Here is a 16,601-nt window from a genome sequence, read left to right as displayed (position 1 = left end):
CACCAGGCAAGAGCATTTAGTTATCTCCCATTACAGCTTACAAGATATTTTTACCTACACATACAATTCCTTTTTATCAGAGCAGTTCTCCAAGATTTGAACACACATGTGCTAAAAGAAGGAGGTGAGCATAAGGGACCGCCTGGAGAAACTCTGAACCCAATGAAACACCTTCCCCCTCAAAGACACAAAGTTGTTCAAATTTGCAGTCTTTCAATCTAAAATGTCATTTCTATTTAATATATTGACATATATTTCTGTCTCCTTCTAATAAGCCTATTTTCTCCAATGCAACTTTCAGTGAGCCTTATGCATGACACTCCTTAAATATTCATTATCAAAGCAGACTGAAGTTTTACAAAGAGCAAAAATAAATTAAAATCCAATGGATCAAAGGAAGCCTCAGGTGCTGCGCTAGCAGCAGGAAAGAGTGAGTGGTCTTTCCCATCACTGAAATTTATTTCAGTCTACATGCAAATTATAAATGATGATCTGACCCTCAGTGCAACATAACTTGGCACATTAATAATATATTTAAGTAGTTAAAACAGCCCAGAAGTAAATAGATGAGAGCTTTGCAGAACATGTTAATCTAACTGTCATAAGAAGGCTTAGGAGAAGTTATCTAAAATTAAAGTCTGGTGCTTTTCTTCAGGGTCCCAGGATATACCAGGCAGTGGATGAAGGCTGACATGCAGTGACAGCCCCTCTGCGCTGTTTGTGTCATTGAGAGACTTCCTATGGGCAATGGTTCATTTTCATGGGAAAACCCTACAGTATTTCCTCACATCTCAAAAGAGGTATGAATATACCCTGATCCACATGACATTTTCCTTGGGAGATGCATGCACAATTTTTTGTGTGTGCATGTACATCTGTGTTTGGGAAAGAACACAGGTAAGCACCAGGGCATGTACACAGTGTATGAAATTTGACATTAAACCACATCAAAGTATGTGAGGTTAAAAGAAAACAGACAAGATTGCTCAAAAACATGCAAAATACTTTTTGTGCAGTGCTTTAAAAAAGAAACGTTTCATATTCAGTTGAAACTGGGTGTAGGGCTCTACATTTGATGGTTGCATAAATCCTCCTACACCTTTGGTTTAAACACTAAGGTGGGAGAAGCCTCTAGGCTCATCACATTCCATGACTCTTTTCTTCTCCTGCAATACAAAGTTTGATGCTTAAGGCAGCAGAAGCAATGTAAAAGTGACTGGAATTACGTGATCCCAGTTAGTGCCATGCTTCTCTTCCCCCTGGCATGGGAAGGGTAGGAGAACAGAAGATATCACAGCAATGAACAGCCCAGTTCAAAAAGATCATAAAGAAAAAGAGAGCAAGCATCTAAAGAAAGAGAACAGTAATTCCCACAAACCTCATCCATCCCCACAAATTCATAAAAATTAATGTAGGGATTAACTTAAATAATTTGGGAACTCAATATTTTGATGGTCTGAAGTTTTTTTTTTCCTTTCCATTTTCCAGTTTAACCACAGTAAAAATGTCTTTTAATTGCACTGCTTTACCAAAAGGGTAAAGGGAGTGAGGAGAGAGAGAAAAGCAGGATCAAGAGAATTTGTTTAAAGAACAGAATATCTTCAGGTTAGTCAAAATAATTCCTTAGCATCTTTGTTTGTTCTTTTATGTCTTTATTATTAGATCAGTATTTGTTACAAACTGAAATTTAAAAGAAGGCCAAAATTAGTAAAAAAATCCCTAAATCAGCAAAAAAACCCAAACCCTACCAACAAAAGAACAAGGAGCAAGGTAACCTGTTGGTAACCCTACCCTGAAGACTCAAACTACATTTCTCCATGTAGGTAGCCTAGCTGTCTATTCCCTGCAACTCCCAGCAAGACTAAAGACCTCAGAAATTCCTTAAACTTCACCTTTCCAAAAGAGTGTTAAGAGCCTTCTCTTTTGTAGTGGATTGACCTTGGCTGGATGCTAAGTGCCCAGCAAGCTGCTCTCTCACTCCCCTTCCAGCAGGACAGAGGAGAGAAAATGAGATGGAAAACATTTAGTGGGCTGAGATAAGGCAGATTACCAAAGAGGGGAAAAAAGATCCAAAAAAGCAAAAGTTTGCACATGCATAAGCAAAGGGCAACATTTAATCTCTACTTCCCACCAGTAAGCAGTGTTCAGCCACTTCTCAGGAAACAGGGCTCCAGCATGTACAGTCGTTGCTTCAGAATGCAAAAATTGTAAAATAAAGAATTCTGCCCCATTCCTTCTCCCTCCCTTAGCTTTTACATCTGAGCTGACATCATATGGCATGGAACAGCCCTTTGGGTAATTTGGGTCAGCTGGCCTGGCTGTGTCTCTTCCCAGGATCTTGCCCACTCCCAGCCTCTTGCTGGGGGGAGAATGTTGGGAGTCAGCACCGACGCAGTGCCAGCCCTGCCCAGCAGCAGCAGCAGCAGAACCCCGGGGTGCTATCAGCACCTTCCTGGGCACCAATGCAAAGCACAGCACTCTGAGGGCTGCTGAGGGAAAAGGCGCTCCAGCTCAGCCCGACCCAATACACCTCTGTATGATATTTAGCAAGGACTTGGGTCAAAACTAGCCAGGTAAATGTCATCTCTGTGTGCTGATAATAGCTTCCAGAAAACTCTTCACAAACAGCAGCAAAGGCTTTCTTCAGGCTTGTGTGAGCATTTCCAAAAGCTCCATCACTCACCACAGCACATTTTTGCTGACTTCCCAGCTCCCATTCTTTTCCTACATGAGTTCTCACTCTTTCCTTGGGACTTACAGACAGTTTACACTTAAATCAAAATACACAAGACTATTACAAGTGTGTTAAGGTGAAGTATGTTACTTAACATAATCATCTGGATAATTCAAAAAGTATAAGTAGATGCTAGACGAGTAGAATTCAGACCTTTTGGCCTCTACACCCACTCTTAAAAAAGATTCTGACCTGCTGACCTTGTGAAGTGTGACCCCACCATCTCTCAGTGACAGCAACAGTAAACACACTTTCTTTTCCCATGCATTATTCTATGCTAAACTTCCAACAAGTCAGGATTTACACTTTTCTGAAGAAGTGAAATAATTTAGGTGGGTTTAACTATATGGATATCAGAAGAGATTTTGAATTTAAGCTAAAACAAACCAAATCAAGTAAAACAGTAAAACAGTATACAAACACAAAATGCATATATATGAAAAAGTAAGATAAAACAAATTCAAAGGGAATCTCAGCAAGGTTTTATAGTGCAAACAACACAAGCTCTTCTTTCGCATGATTTACATGCATCTCCAGAGCTCTTTTAATAAAACTATATATTCATATAGTCAATAGTTGATAATTTTTTCTTCTATATGCATGTGGAATGATGGACTTTATAAATACTATGCATAATGAAAGTACAAACCATCAATCTGACATCACACCAATTCATTTTAGACCAATATATTTGCATTAAATTATGTCACAGTCAGAAATAAATTGTTATTCACAAATAGTGTCACTTAAATGTTGTTCTACATGGACTTAACAGGAAATTTATATTACAATACATTACTTCTGGAAAAACAATGTATTAACTGACACCAACCACTATAAAAATGAATTTATATTGCTTCAGTTTTCCTGCTACAAAGTAATGAAACTGTATGTAAACAGAGTATTTTTATTATTATTATACTCTGTGAAAGCCATGCACAGAATTACTATGCTGTGTGGCAAAAATTATGTGCAGGAAAATGTAGGGTTATATTGGGAAAAATTTCTTTGTTGTAATCAAAAAGGGCAGCATATTAGCAGCAATCTTACAGCCTTTCTCTCAAAGTAGATGCTCATTTTCAGGAGATGGTGACAGTCAATCTCTCCTACTGTTCAAATGTTACCAGAAACTAAAATGGTTCACCTTTCCATTGGCTTCTTCTGAGGGATTTGCCATTTTTACTTTACACTTTACTACAGCTGGAGACTAAGTTTTAAATAAAAGCAAATTTTGTTTATTAGAAAGGAAAACCAAAACCAGAACTACTCTTACTGGTGTTTACCATAAGAGCATTTGAAGAAAAGGTGGTGACAAAAATTACTTCTTCGGAAATCCCTCAAGTTAGACTAATTGTAGTAAAGAACAAAAATACTATTGAATGTTATTGGGAAAAAAACCCTGGTTTTATATTGACAGTGGTGTACACGCTCCCCTTGACATTTCCTTTCCAGCCCCAGTGTCATAGTTTAAGCCCAGCCAGCAACTAAGCTCCACCCAGTCAGTTACTCACTCCTCCCTCAGCAACTGCATGGGGCAGAAAAGAAGGAAGAAAATAATAAGAGCAATGATAAAAGAATTAGAATATATGTAACATATTCTGTGCATTGCAATTGCTCACCACTCACAGACTGATGCCCAGCTGTTTTCCCAGCTGTGAACCCTGGCCAGGTTTCTCCCCAGTTTATACACTGATCATGATGTTCTGTGGTATGGGACATGACTTTGGCCTGTTTAAGTCAGTGTCTGGCTGCACCCCCTCCCAGCCTCTTGTGCCTTCTTGCTGGCAGGGCATGAGAAGATGAAAAGTTCTTAACTCAGTATAAACACTACTTAGGAACAACTAAAACATCAGTGTTTTATCAACATTATTCTCATCCCAAATCTAAACCTCAGCACTGTCCCAGCTACTAGGGAGAAAATTAATTCTATCCCAGATGAAGTCAGGACACACATTTAGATAGTATGCAAAGCATTTCATTCTTCCTCTTTTTCTTGTCTTCTAATTATAACATTTTCTCTTCCTCAGCTGTTCCCCAGAGTGGCAAGCCTGCTGGAGCTCTCCCAGGAGCATGAGTAATGATTGGACAGTTGGTGTCTTGACCCTGCATCATAGCTCTCAATATCTCTGCATGGGGCAGAATGAGCCGCAGACTCTGAAAGATCAGGGGACCTCATTTGTGTCCAATGAGCACACGCTTTGCCGCAGACCAAAGCTCTCTTATACTTTAAGCCCCAAAATGGATTCTCCTATTCCAAGTGATCCTTTTCAATTAGTTGTTTGCCTACTGTTAGATGACACACTCCCTTACTGGTTATAAAATCACCTTTGAACACTTTGAGCTACACAATTTGCTTTCTCTGTAGCTGCTCTCTCAGGGCTAATGCCACTACTCCTGTTAATCCACTGCCTTTTGCATCTGTTTCCAATTTAAAATTAAGGAAGCATTTATCTGCTTTAATCCCATTCATCCACTGCTTTTACAAAGGGTCCCTCTGAGTTGGCCGTGCTCTGGTCAACAGGCAGCTCCAAGAACATGTGCATGCTGATGATTCATGCTAAGTGATAAATTCACTGCTGGTTATTGTGCTTTGTCTCAAAGTGCCAAACACTGTCTTTGCCCAGCATGTATGCAGCCCCAGGTTGCATGAGCTTTCCTCTACTTCCTTTATCAAATTCTTCAAACAGTGTACATCTTCTGTAGAAGCCATGAAAAGCACTGAGTCCCTGTCATAGCACAGATAATGCCAAGTGCCTGTGTACTCAGAAGAGCCTTTTCCAAACCTAAGTAGCTGTGTGGTTTCTCCCCAAAGTGAAAAATGTTTAGCTTTTAAAACACACACAAATTTCCCTGTTTTCATCCTCTTTTTGCAAAACATTTTTAACAAGGTCTCATTCAGGCGTTTTATTTTTACATGGAATACAACTTCCCGGAAGTACTAAAACATACTTTATAGATTAATTCCATCTTCATATGCTAAATAGAAATACTGAAACTACAAAGTATTCAGATCTAGCTCTGGTCAGTAGAAAGGCTGTTTTCAGACTGTCATGGTTTTCCTGGGCTTTGCTATCTTGCAGATATTGAATTACAAGCTATTAAAACATTTCTCATTGGTCAGCCACAGCTCCAAAGATCTGAAGTACAGCTTTTGAATCTTACCTCATTCTCCTACTAACTGTTTCTTGAGTTAATTCTATTCCAGGTATCATATACAACTGAGTTAACACTCAGCATTCTGACAGATCTGACCATTTCTGAGAGATCCCCAGCCCAACTGCACAGCCTTACATAAATGTGAGCCTTTGTGAAAGACAAACAAGAGATCCTTCCTGTCTCACAGAAGAGCCTCAAAAAGCCCAAAGTCCTCTGCTTTTAGAAAATCCTAGAAGTTCAGAAAAGTGTAAAGATCCTGGAAGAAGGGAGGAATTGACATGAAAGATGTAGTGAGATGAAAGAAAAGGTTAAAACATAACAACAACTGAAGAGACAAAAGGGACAGCTTGGAAGCATGGGGAAGTATGACCAAAAACAGAAGATGAGGGCCAAATGGTAGAGGGGAAGAGAGACAGGAAAACATGGCTTAGGCATCTCAAATTCCAAGAGTCTCTGAGGTTTTTACTTGTTTAGCAGTACCTTGTGAAAAAAAACCCCAAAACCCCAGCATCGGAAAGAATCCCATGCTACAGAAAAACTAACAAAAATTTAATTATCAGTTGTCATCTGGAGTATTGAAAGTTTTTATTTATGAAAAGTATACAACATGAGTGCACAGTTTCAGAGAAACATATCATCAGGGGCTATTTCTAACTAATGTTATTTGCAAAAATGCAGAGCAACACTCTATTTCCTCTATATTCCTCCTCCAAAATGAATCACTGATAATGCCTCCATGATATAATTAAAATTATGCTTACTCTAGAAACCTGCAAAAACCAGGAAGACAATGCAGCTTCATCTGACCACACACGAAATGTAGGGCACAGAATCATACACATAATTGGACTTCTCATCTTCTTAGTCCAAGTCCTACTTTAGGCTTCAAACTGTGCTTGGAAATAGTTTCAGATACTTGATCACTGAGACTGGAACTAAATTAGCATTGTACACATAAGCAGTCAGCTACAGGAAATAGTTTACTATTGCTATGAGAGCTCAATGAAAGACTTAGGTGTGAAGCTCTCAGTATTGTACAATTGTCTGGGGCTTTGTCTGCAAGCCCCAAACTTTGAAGTCATGGCACATAGATTTTCAATCAATCAGTAACACAAAATTAAATTTTCTTTTTTTTTTCACGGAGTAAAGTTCACAGGAGGCTATTTTCAGGTCACAAGCATTATTACCACCAGCACAACTAAATATAAATATATCTTTTAAAATGTATTAGTCCCTCTGTGAAAACAACATCTGCTTCAAACAGTTTACCCTGGCAACTTCTGTTCACTGGGTGAGGCTTCTTCTACATTCTTTGGTGTCTACTTGTGACACCAAAGCCAACTCAACTCAAGTTCACTGACATCACACTGGTGTGTTAGCTTGAGACCAAAACCTGCCTTATGCGCACCATCTTCCAAGAAAAATCCACAACAAAACTGGGAGACAAAGTTCTCACTTGACTCTGCTCCTGGCAAGTACTGACACAGTGACCATCTGCCATCTCCACACATCTAACAAGATAAAGGTTTCCATTGGAAACCACAACCTTTCTTGAAAACCCAGGTAAAAAGGAAAAGACATCAATTTTCCATGGACTTAACAATATCACTACTACTCTTTTTAAGTTCAAGGAAAGTAGCAACTGTAGAGTACTTGTCACTAAGTCTTCATATGATGCATCTATGTGTCTATAGTTTTCTACAGCTCCTCATATTCTAACTATTTAATATTTTTTCTTTTTATTGCAACAGTAAATATATTCCTCCTTTATTTCTCATAAAATTGAAAATGTATGGAAAAACAGCACTACCAGACTCTAACACTGACTGTTATATTTCCCATTTATTTATTTTGCAGGCAAGTAAACACACTACCTTTTTCAATTTTACCTTTTTGTTTATCTACAGTCTTACATTAGTCCAAGTATTCTATTTTTGTTACCTATGGAAGTATCTGTTGTCAGTATTTTCACAAAATATAAACATAAGAAAAAGAAACAAAAATTGGTTTTGTTACCACATTTTAAATATTATTAGGAAAAGTATAATTTTTTATTTTCATATCTTTGTTACCAAGATTCATAGCCTAACCTCTGAATGTGTCACCATTAATGTGTCTACATCTATTGTTTATTTTTTCACAACTGAGGTAAATTCAACTGCCTTGTTGAAACTTCGTTGAAAGAATTTTAAAGAGGAACCACAGAATATCTGGAGTTGGGAAGGACCCATATGGATCACTGAGTTAATTCCCAAATTATCAAAATAATACTTTAATTTGATAGGGGGATTTCAAATAGTTAACAGATACAGTATTCTGAGACCTGCAACATAAATTTTTGCTCAAATATATTTACTATAGAGGTTTAAAATCTTGAATAGAATCTTTAGGCACTGAACTCAATATTTAAATATTATTTACAGAATTAATTTTCAAATACTATGCCTAATACTGTAAAGAAGTCTAACACCACCATGTGTTTCTCATCACCTGCATTAACACAGTATTTGAAAGACTGGGAAACCACCCCCCTTTTTCTGGAGAGAAAGAGACACCGAGAGAGATCCAGTTTAACTTAAGCTGCATGGACAGCTTTGGCTACATATGCGGGGTGACAGCTATAATACCTTCATAGCTGCCATTTTGGGGCTAATTAATACATTAATGGAAGAGAACTTCCACCCTTCATGATACATATTGTAACATACAAAGTCATTTCCTTCCACCTGCCTAGACTGGACTTGGATGTAATTTCCATAAGAACATTTAACTTACCATCTTCATCTGTCTGGATAATGGTCTCCTCGCTTTCCTTCCTCCCTTCTGGATTGGTTAAGATCATCTTGAGGCTGACATTTGTGTAGGGAGGCAGATGATCCACAACATGCTGAGGTGCTTTGGGGTCCATGTCCAAGCAGTCTGCTTTGCTCTCGTTGTGTCCACAGAAGTAGTGGTAGCATATAGTGACATTGAAAGTATGGCAACGAGTGATGTTGTAACCCAGAGATTCCCAGTCCACAGCGATGTGTCTGGCCTGGATCTCAGCAATCTTCAGTGTTTTGGGTGTTCTCATAGGTTCTAGAAAATAGAGCATAATGAAGAAAACAATGTTAACGTTCTTCATCTGGCACTGAACCGTAGCTGCATTCAGGTGCATTCAGGAATGTGAGAGTTAAGGAAGCACCCAACAAACAGGCATGCATCATCCTTTGCACAGGAGGAGGAGAAAATGCTCCTTAAATTTTTTTACTTCATTTCTCTTTGTCCTGTTTTTGCTGGCTTTAATCAGTGATGGAGACAGCAATAGTGAGAAAAAGAATAGTTCATTATCAGTGGAGCAATTCAAAGCAATTGAGAATACAGGCAACAGATGCAAGGAGAGTGACCAAAAGGCCACCCAGCTGTCACTACTGGCTTCCCTTCTTGATTTCCCCCTTACTCTTTTCCTTTTTTTTACCTGTGTAAATTAGATAATACATCATAATGGTAAAGAGTCTACTTACTACATCATGATTTATCATGCCACCAAGCAACGCTGTATACTAATTATACTAATTACCTTACTAAACTAGCAGTTACAAAAATGATGCAGATATTAATTAGTGTTTATTATTTTAGTAATGAAGCTCTTCATTCAAGCAAAACCCCTCTGAAATAGCACAAAAATGTGCTTTAGGATATTCGCATTGTATCCTGATTCCTCCAAAACCCCAAAATCATGATTACTCTGAGCAGGTAATCTCTGACCTGCTCCCCAAGCTCAGCTGCTCTCCCCATGTGCATTTGCACCAGCAGAGTACGTGATGCTCCCCAAGCTGTCATCAATCTTTCGCTGCCTCTCCAGTGCATTCATTCCTCATGCAAGAGTAACTTTTATCGTTTAACTTAATTAAAATGATTACACAATGAAAATCATGACCATGTCTGTATATACAAGAGTTTCACTGAAGATATACCTTGCTAGTACATGCTTCCTCACCAGAGAAAATAAAGCCTGTGATTGATACAGCTTCAGCCTTGTGTCCTTGCTGGTTTAAGGTCAAAACAGTCAAGATTGTTCAAGGAAGTGAAATACAGGATTTCTCCTTCTGAGTATAACTGTTCTTTGTAACTTGTATGAGTTCCAACAAGGCAAAAATCAGCCAAAAGCACAGATGGTATATTGAAATAAGGAAATGTGAATCAGTGTAATGTATTCAGCATGCAGTTTGCCAGACAAACTGCAAACATTTAGTTTCAAACATCAAAACAACAGAATTCTAAATATAGCATAAAGGTATTCCTAGCAACATGAAGAATGTTAAGGATTAAATATTACACCTATTTGTTGCCATGACCTATCCCTTCTTCATTTTGCACAAGCACATATATTACCTTTGCCATTAAGTTTCTTTATCATATATACAGCGAGAAATGCAATTAAATAAAATGACTTCCTGGGTAGTAGTTCTCTGAACACAGTGTACTGTAACAATAGACATTTGAAACTGAAAGATAGTGTTGAAAAGGTCCTTGAGAGATAAGAGACTTGAAGAGAAGGAGAAAAACAGGGTTTTATAGAGAAAACAGTGCCTGGTGCTTTTGCAAGTAGAGAGAGGTGTGAGGTGGTCATCGAAAGAAAAAAAAGTAGCAATATAGTAGATCTACTGAAGAAGCTGACAAGGGTCTTCAAAGAATGAGTAGTCTCTTGGCTACTGCAAGCACTTGGGGAAAACTGAACACACTCAAGTGCCACGAAGGAAGACAACTGTTAAGACAAATACATATATACATAGATGTTTATGTATATATATACATACAAAATCAGCCCTTTTCTCGTATGAATGACAGTGCAAAACTTAGTTATACATACTCTGATTTAGAGTTTGAGGTCTAGAAGAGTAAACATATCCTTCACCAAGGAAATGTGTTATAGGCTAAGTTTTCTTCCTGAAATTGAATGATTTTTCTCATTTTAGTAATTTCCTCTTTGTTCTCCTACTGCAGTTTGTGCTTTCAACCATTCCCACTAGAGATAGAATTCAAACCTGAATTCAAAATTTATTGGAATTAAAACAATATAACACCTGGTGTCTGACCATGAAGTCTGAAACTCAATAGTTTGAAGCCAACCAATCAGTAACAGAAAACATTTTCATCTTGCATCTCTCATGACAAGACTTAAACTGCATTTACACTATGCTGCACAGCACTTTAAAGAGAGAAGAAAAAAAAAGAAAAGCTTTGTTAAACTTAAAGAAAAATTATTTTACAATTCTATGCAAATTTTACAAATGTGTCACAGCATCAGAGGAGATACTGAAATGCATCCTTTATTCACCTGTCAAAAAGGGAAGAATGAAAGACAGAGTGTGATCTCGCTTTCTCACAACTATTCCCTTCTTTGGCAGAAATTAAACAACTTCTGCAATATTGAGATGGTAATTAAAGTCTGCAGAGTCTCTCAACAGCTTTAGTAAACTCTGCCAACTGTCCCACTGCTCCTAAAACGATGCTTTAAAAACACAGTTTTACTCTTTCTTCTGGGCAATGTTCATCTTGGGAATCTCTAGAGGTAAAGACCAATTGTTTTAAACTACCACACCACAAAGTCTCCATCTGTAACACCTCAGTAAAAAGCAATCTTCGAATAATTACTTTTCTCAGATAAAGCACTATTGAATTTTTGAGTAGGCTTCCCAAAGATCTCAACCATCTCATTAAGAATAGCTTTGATCTTGATGGGAGCAAATAGTGTTCATCTCCTTGTTTTTTCCACTTCCCATCACAATTTAGGGTTTGAGTTTCACTGAAACATTTCTTTAGTCCTATAGGGATTTTATTTCAACTAATGCATTCTTTTCTGATTTCTTGATATTCTTTGAGTACTGCAAATCCCAATTATTCAATTCATGTCTTGTCTTCCAAGTTTTCTTCTCATCTCTCCTCTTTAAGTCACGTTGAGAACTTTTATCCAAAATACATGGACTTTCAAGAACATGAGTTCTTACTTTGTTGAATTACCTGTGTCAAATAGGCACCCTATGACAAAGAGAGAAGAAATAAAATGCTCTCAAAATACCTGCTCAACCCCTAACCTGTCCACTGGAGTGTCAGAAATTATAGCAGAAGGCACTTAATATGTTTCAAACATTAATTTACCAATTACCCCTATGAGACATGTAAGTGGTGTTAAACTTTTCTGTGAAGAGAAAGAGGCACAAAAAAGGTTAATAGCTTGGTCAAGGCTACAAAGCAAATTACTGCCAGGGCCACAAGAAAGCTGAACTCAACTGCGAGGTCACTGGTGGCCATCAGACACCTAGCTGCCGCAATTCATAGAGCTCATGTACAATGTATGCACCAATGCTTCCACCCAAATTCTAACACCAATCCTACACTCCTGTCCTTTTTTAAAAACAGGTTTGGTGGGTGCTTTTTTAAAGGTTTTCTTAGAACAAGTTTGAAAAAGCATAACAGCGCCCAGACACTAATTGAATATCTGAGCATAAGGACATGTTATTCAAAAAACAATAATTTGGCTCATTCTTTTAGAAAGATTTCTTGATTGAGAGCTTCAAATTTGAATGAAACACCATTTTTTTTGTTTTGCATTAAATCTTGCATTTAAAATTTAATTTTTTGGGAGATTATATTCATAATTCATTTATTTTTTCAAGACTTTTTCTCCGTCAGATAAAAGGCTGGGGGGAGTTCTTTTGTGGCGACAGCAGAAAGTATGCAGGACTTCTGTTGTTGCAGGAAATTCAATATCTTGTGATTGCATCAAGCTCTTAGATATGAACATCCTGGCTGGCAGAGTTAGATCTTCAAACAGAAACCCAGCAACAAAGCATATGGAGGAACTGGCGGTGGTGGTGACAAGGTTGACCTTCAGATTCTTGTGAACACCTCTAATGATGACAGGCTCCCTTCTGCCACACCTTGCCTGCCCATGGGCTGCTGCTATGACCTCCATCCCATTTCCACCTCTACTTATAGCCAGCTTCTACCTCTGCCCTTTGCTTTTGACACCTGGCAATACCCATTTCTGTTATCCCCCTCCTCCTCACCCCTGCTTTGTGTCTTGGCATTCAAATACTACCAAGTGCTCGCTGACTCAGATTTATTATCCCATCTGACTGGTTTTAGCCTCATTGAACCAATTAAAAACAGAGGTTCTGGGAGAATACCAAAACAACAGAAAAACCAGAATGATAAGAGATCTCTACATTTGTACAGATTACCAAGTTATCAATCCTTATTCAGAAACCAGGCAAAAGAATTACATGCATGTGGCACTCAATCACAACAATTTCTGGATCAAGAAGATTTAACTCAACCTTATGTGATAAAATAAAGAACATTTTAGTAACTCTCCAAAGGTTAACATAGAGGGATATATGGTGAAAGAGACAGAACCTGTTGACCCCATATAACCTCTCAACTGCAGGATGATTTAATAAGACTCTCCAGATAACAGATAAAATGAAATTCAATTTCTTTAGTGCTTGATAAGCAACTTGTGATATGACAGGTCAATATCAAGCCTCTTTGTAGAGATTATCTTCACTTACACAGAGATGGGAGTGAAAACAAAAGCCTTCACAGCTGCAGAAGCAGCAAGGTGAGAGCATGCATTTCCTCAGAACCTCTTTTTAATGATAATGTGTATTAGCCTGCTGTAAGTCAGAGACAAACAGATGTCCCAAAAGCTGTGAAAAAACCCAGACAAAGAGGCTAGCAAAGTGTGACATGTGCTTTGCTTTTGCTGCCTTTCCTCAGAAATCTCAAATATTGACTGCAAGACAGTTTAATTTCCACATACCTGGCAGAGGTGGGAGAATTAGATCTTCTGACAAGCAACCAGAATGCACATTTGTTCACATGAAATGGAAAACAACTGGACAAATTTTAAAGCACAAACATTTCAGATAAAGATGGTGCTTCTCAAAAACCAGCATATCTGGTCTATACACTGTCTGTGTGCTCAGCTCTTTAATTGGGGTTGGTTTTTGGATCCTTCCTCCCCCTTGAACTCTTTCTAGTCTGTCATTACACTAAGGAGCTGACTTCCAATTTCTGCTTTAATCACATTGACTGAAATTCAAGTTTATCAAGTTTAAAAGCAAACCAGGTGGCCTTCATTGATGACAGTGGAGGTGAAAACTAACGAGACTTGGAAGGTGTGATAACTTCTCCACTTGAGGGAACCACAGAGAGATGTAAGGCCTATGTTAAATGAAAACTCTCATATAGAAAAGCAAATCTATGGCCATTATTTAAAAAAGTACAGGTAATAACCCCAAAATTTAAAGCACACTGTTTCTCACTAAGACTCCTTTAATTATCTTGCCTTCTAAAACAAAAACTACGTAGACAAAAAGAAGCCCTTATATTTCTTCCAATATTCTCAGTCTGAACAGCCACTGGAATTTCCCAGACTTTTCTTCTATGAGAACATGAGCCTCCTTGTCTTGTGGCTTCTCCTGACCTTTCCAGGGTAACTCTTTCCTTGGCATGTGGGAAATAAAAGAGGATTATTTTAAGATATCACCGTGGTTGTTGCTCCTTTCTCAGTTCATGCAAGGTCCTATAAAACCAAAATGCTCCCAAAACTCAAAGAAAAAAAAATTATGGTCCTGTTGCCGTGAAGAATTATTCTGAAAGACCCCTGATAAGAACCTTGAAGAAATGTAAGAGGGAAAAGAGCTGAAGGAAGCACAACCCACATAGGAATAACTGTCAGAAGTGCAGTAAGAAAACAGTAAACAAAGGTTTCTTGCTTGCTCATTTCGGCTGCATTTCTCTCAATTATTACCTTTGTTATTAGTAAATGATGAATCAGGCAGAAAGGATTTTTTTATATAGCTACTAAATTCCTCACATCATAAACTCAGTTAGGACTGCTGAACAGAGAAGTTTATGACTCATTAAAAAGGACCAAACTAGAATTAAATATTTCAAGACACAACCACAGCCTCAGCAAGAACTATGCACATCAACTGTGATCACTTCTGCACTTTAGGGGGTAATGTGCTGTTGTCAAAGGAGCAAATTGTAATTAAGTTATGTTATGAACAAAGCTAACAAAAATCCCTAGGTAAGGTGAGCTGTACTAGAATATCCATGATGAAGCGCCTGAGTTTCAAGGATTATTAACCTACAAGTCCAAGAGAATTTAGTTCAGATTAACTACCAATAACTCCATTATTTAATAATATGATGATAATACAGGAAGATCCTTCAGACATCCCCAAAATGTCATGCATTTCAGTCTGATTTTCATAAACCAGTCTGTATGACAGAATAATTCCTGCCAATTCTATTCAAGTTTCTTGTCTGTAACTGGCAGATTTTTGACCATTTCCAAGTAGAGTTAAAGACAGCTTTGAAGTAAAGGCATAAATTAATTATCAGCATTGGCCCCAATTCTTACTACATAGTGATAGTTCATAAAGAACTTACCTTTAGTCAGGGACTCTCTTCTTAAAACTTGATGTGTATTCCAACCCAAAACCACACCACATTATATTGCCAACTGGATCAATATTGATGCAGGATGACATAAGGCATCAATATGCCCTTCTCCTATGTAATTAGAATAAAATACTATTCCATTGTTGGAGTACCTGAACTCCCTCATTCTCAGAATCTACAAAAACCAGGACATCTGTCACATAGATAAATGTAAGTTGGAAAGTCTAACTAAGCTACTTGCTAGTAGCGGTTTTTGTTTGGTTGCATTGATTTCATTTGTTTTGGACTTCTTTTTTTTACTGTTGGTTTGTTGTTTAAAAAAAAATTGTTTCACATCAGCATTTAAGACACCTGATTTTAGGCAGCTACATTTGAAAACTCAGGCCTTCGGTCCTTTTAAACTTAAAAGCATGAAGAAATGGTGAGCACCAAAGGGAGAGAAGTTAATGAAGTTGACAGAAGTAGTACAGTTTGAAGTCTTTTCTGCAGTCTGACAAGAAAGGAAAAAATTAATGGGTACATATTCCCATGATAAAAATCATAAGGGATTGCTGTGCATCTCCCTTCTCAAATGTGTGACACATACATAATACAAAACAAATATGGATGCAAACATAAAAAAGAATTAACTTTTTGTGCATTAGTATGTCCATCTGTTTGTCATGTGAAATATAAACCCATAATAAATGAAACTATGGTATTTATACTGTGTTAACATTACAGATCTATTTTCGTGCAAACAAAGGTTATAATGCAATTGCATGAAAATCTGTGAGTTTTGTCTCCTTTCACTTCGTCTAATGACTGATGTGTTAAGCCAGCTTACAAATTTCTTATTGACCACATACTTCAGGGAGCTGAAGAAAACATCTGAATTATTAGTTAGATAATCAGCTCTACTACACTAGTCTCAGTAGCAATGAGGGGATATTCAATATATTTTTAGAATGTATCTTTTTGGATGCAAAACACAGCTGTCCCTGCATCATAGGTGTAGTAAACAGATAAATATAACTGCACTACTGACAATTATTTGCCCATTTTCTCCTGGTAGTACATTTATTCTGTGGCCTCCACGCATGATTAACAGTTTATGCATCCTTAGCATGTAATCAATAGCTGCAAAGTCTTGTATTAGTTTGAGAGATTACACATCCCTTGATAATAAATTCTGTTGACTTCTCCAGTTTAGCTTAGCTCAAAAAAATCCACTTTTTTTTTACTTTTTTTTTCTTTTTTTTTCTTCTTTTTA

General features: G+C 37.6%; 1 protein-coding gene across 4 annotated transcripts in view; it reads right to left on the bottom strand.

Moving 5' to 3' along the window:
- PTPRK (protein tyrosine phosphatase receptor type K) overlaps positions 1-16,601 on the bottom strand; it is a 304,874-nt gene that overhangs the window by 90,857 nt on the left and 197,416 nt on the right. For all 4 annotated transcript variants that reach the window (XM_030944646.1, XM_030944647.1, XM_030944648.1 and 1 more), the window contains exon 8: positions 8,666-8,968. In XM_030944646.1, coding sequence (XP_030800506.1) covers positions 8,666-8,968 — 303 coding nt within the window. The remainder of the gene's footprint in view (positions 1-8,665; positions 8,969-16,601) is intronic.

Source organism: Camarhynchus parvulus, chromosome 3 (assembly GCF_901933205.1).
Source record: "Camarhynchus parvulus chromosome 3, STF_HiC, whole genome shotgun sequence".
Taxonomy (NCBI): domain Eukaryota; kingdom Metazoa; phylum Chordata; class Aves; order Passeriformes; family Thraupidae; genus Camarhynchus; species Camarhynchus parvulus.
Note: the sequence above shows the minus strand (reverse complement) of the source record. Positions and strands in the feature narration are given on the sequence as shown.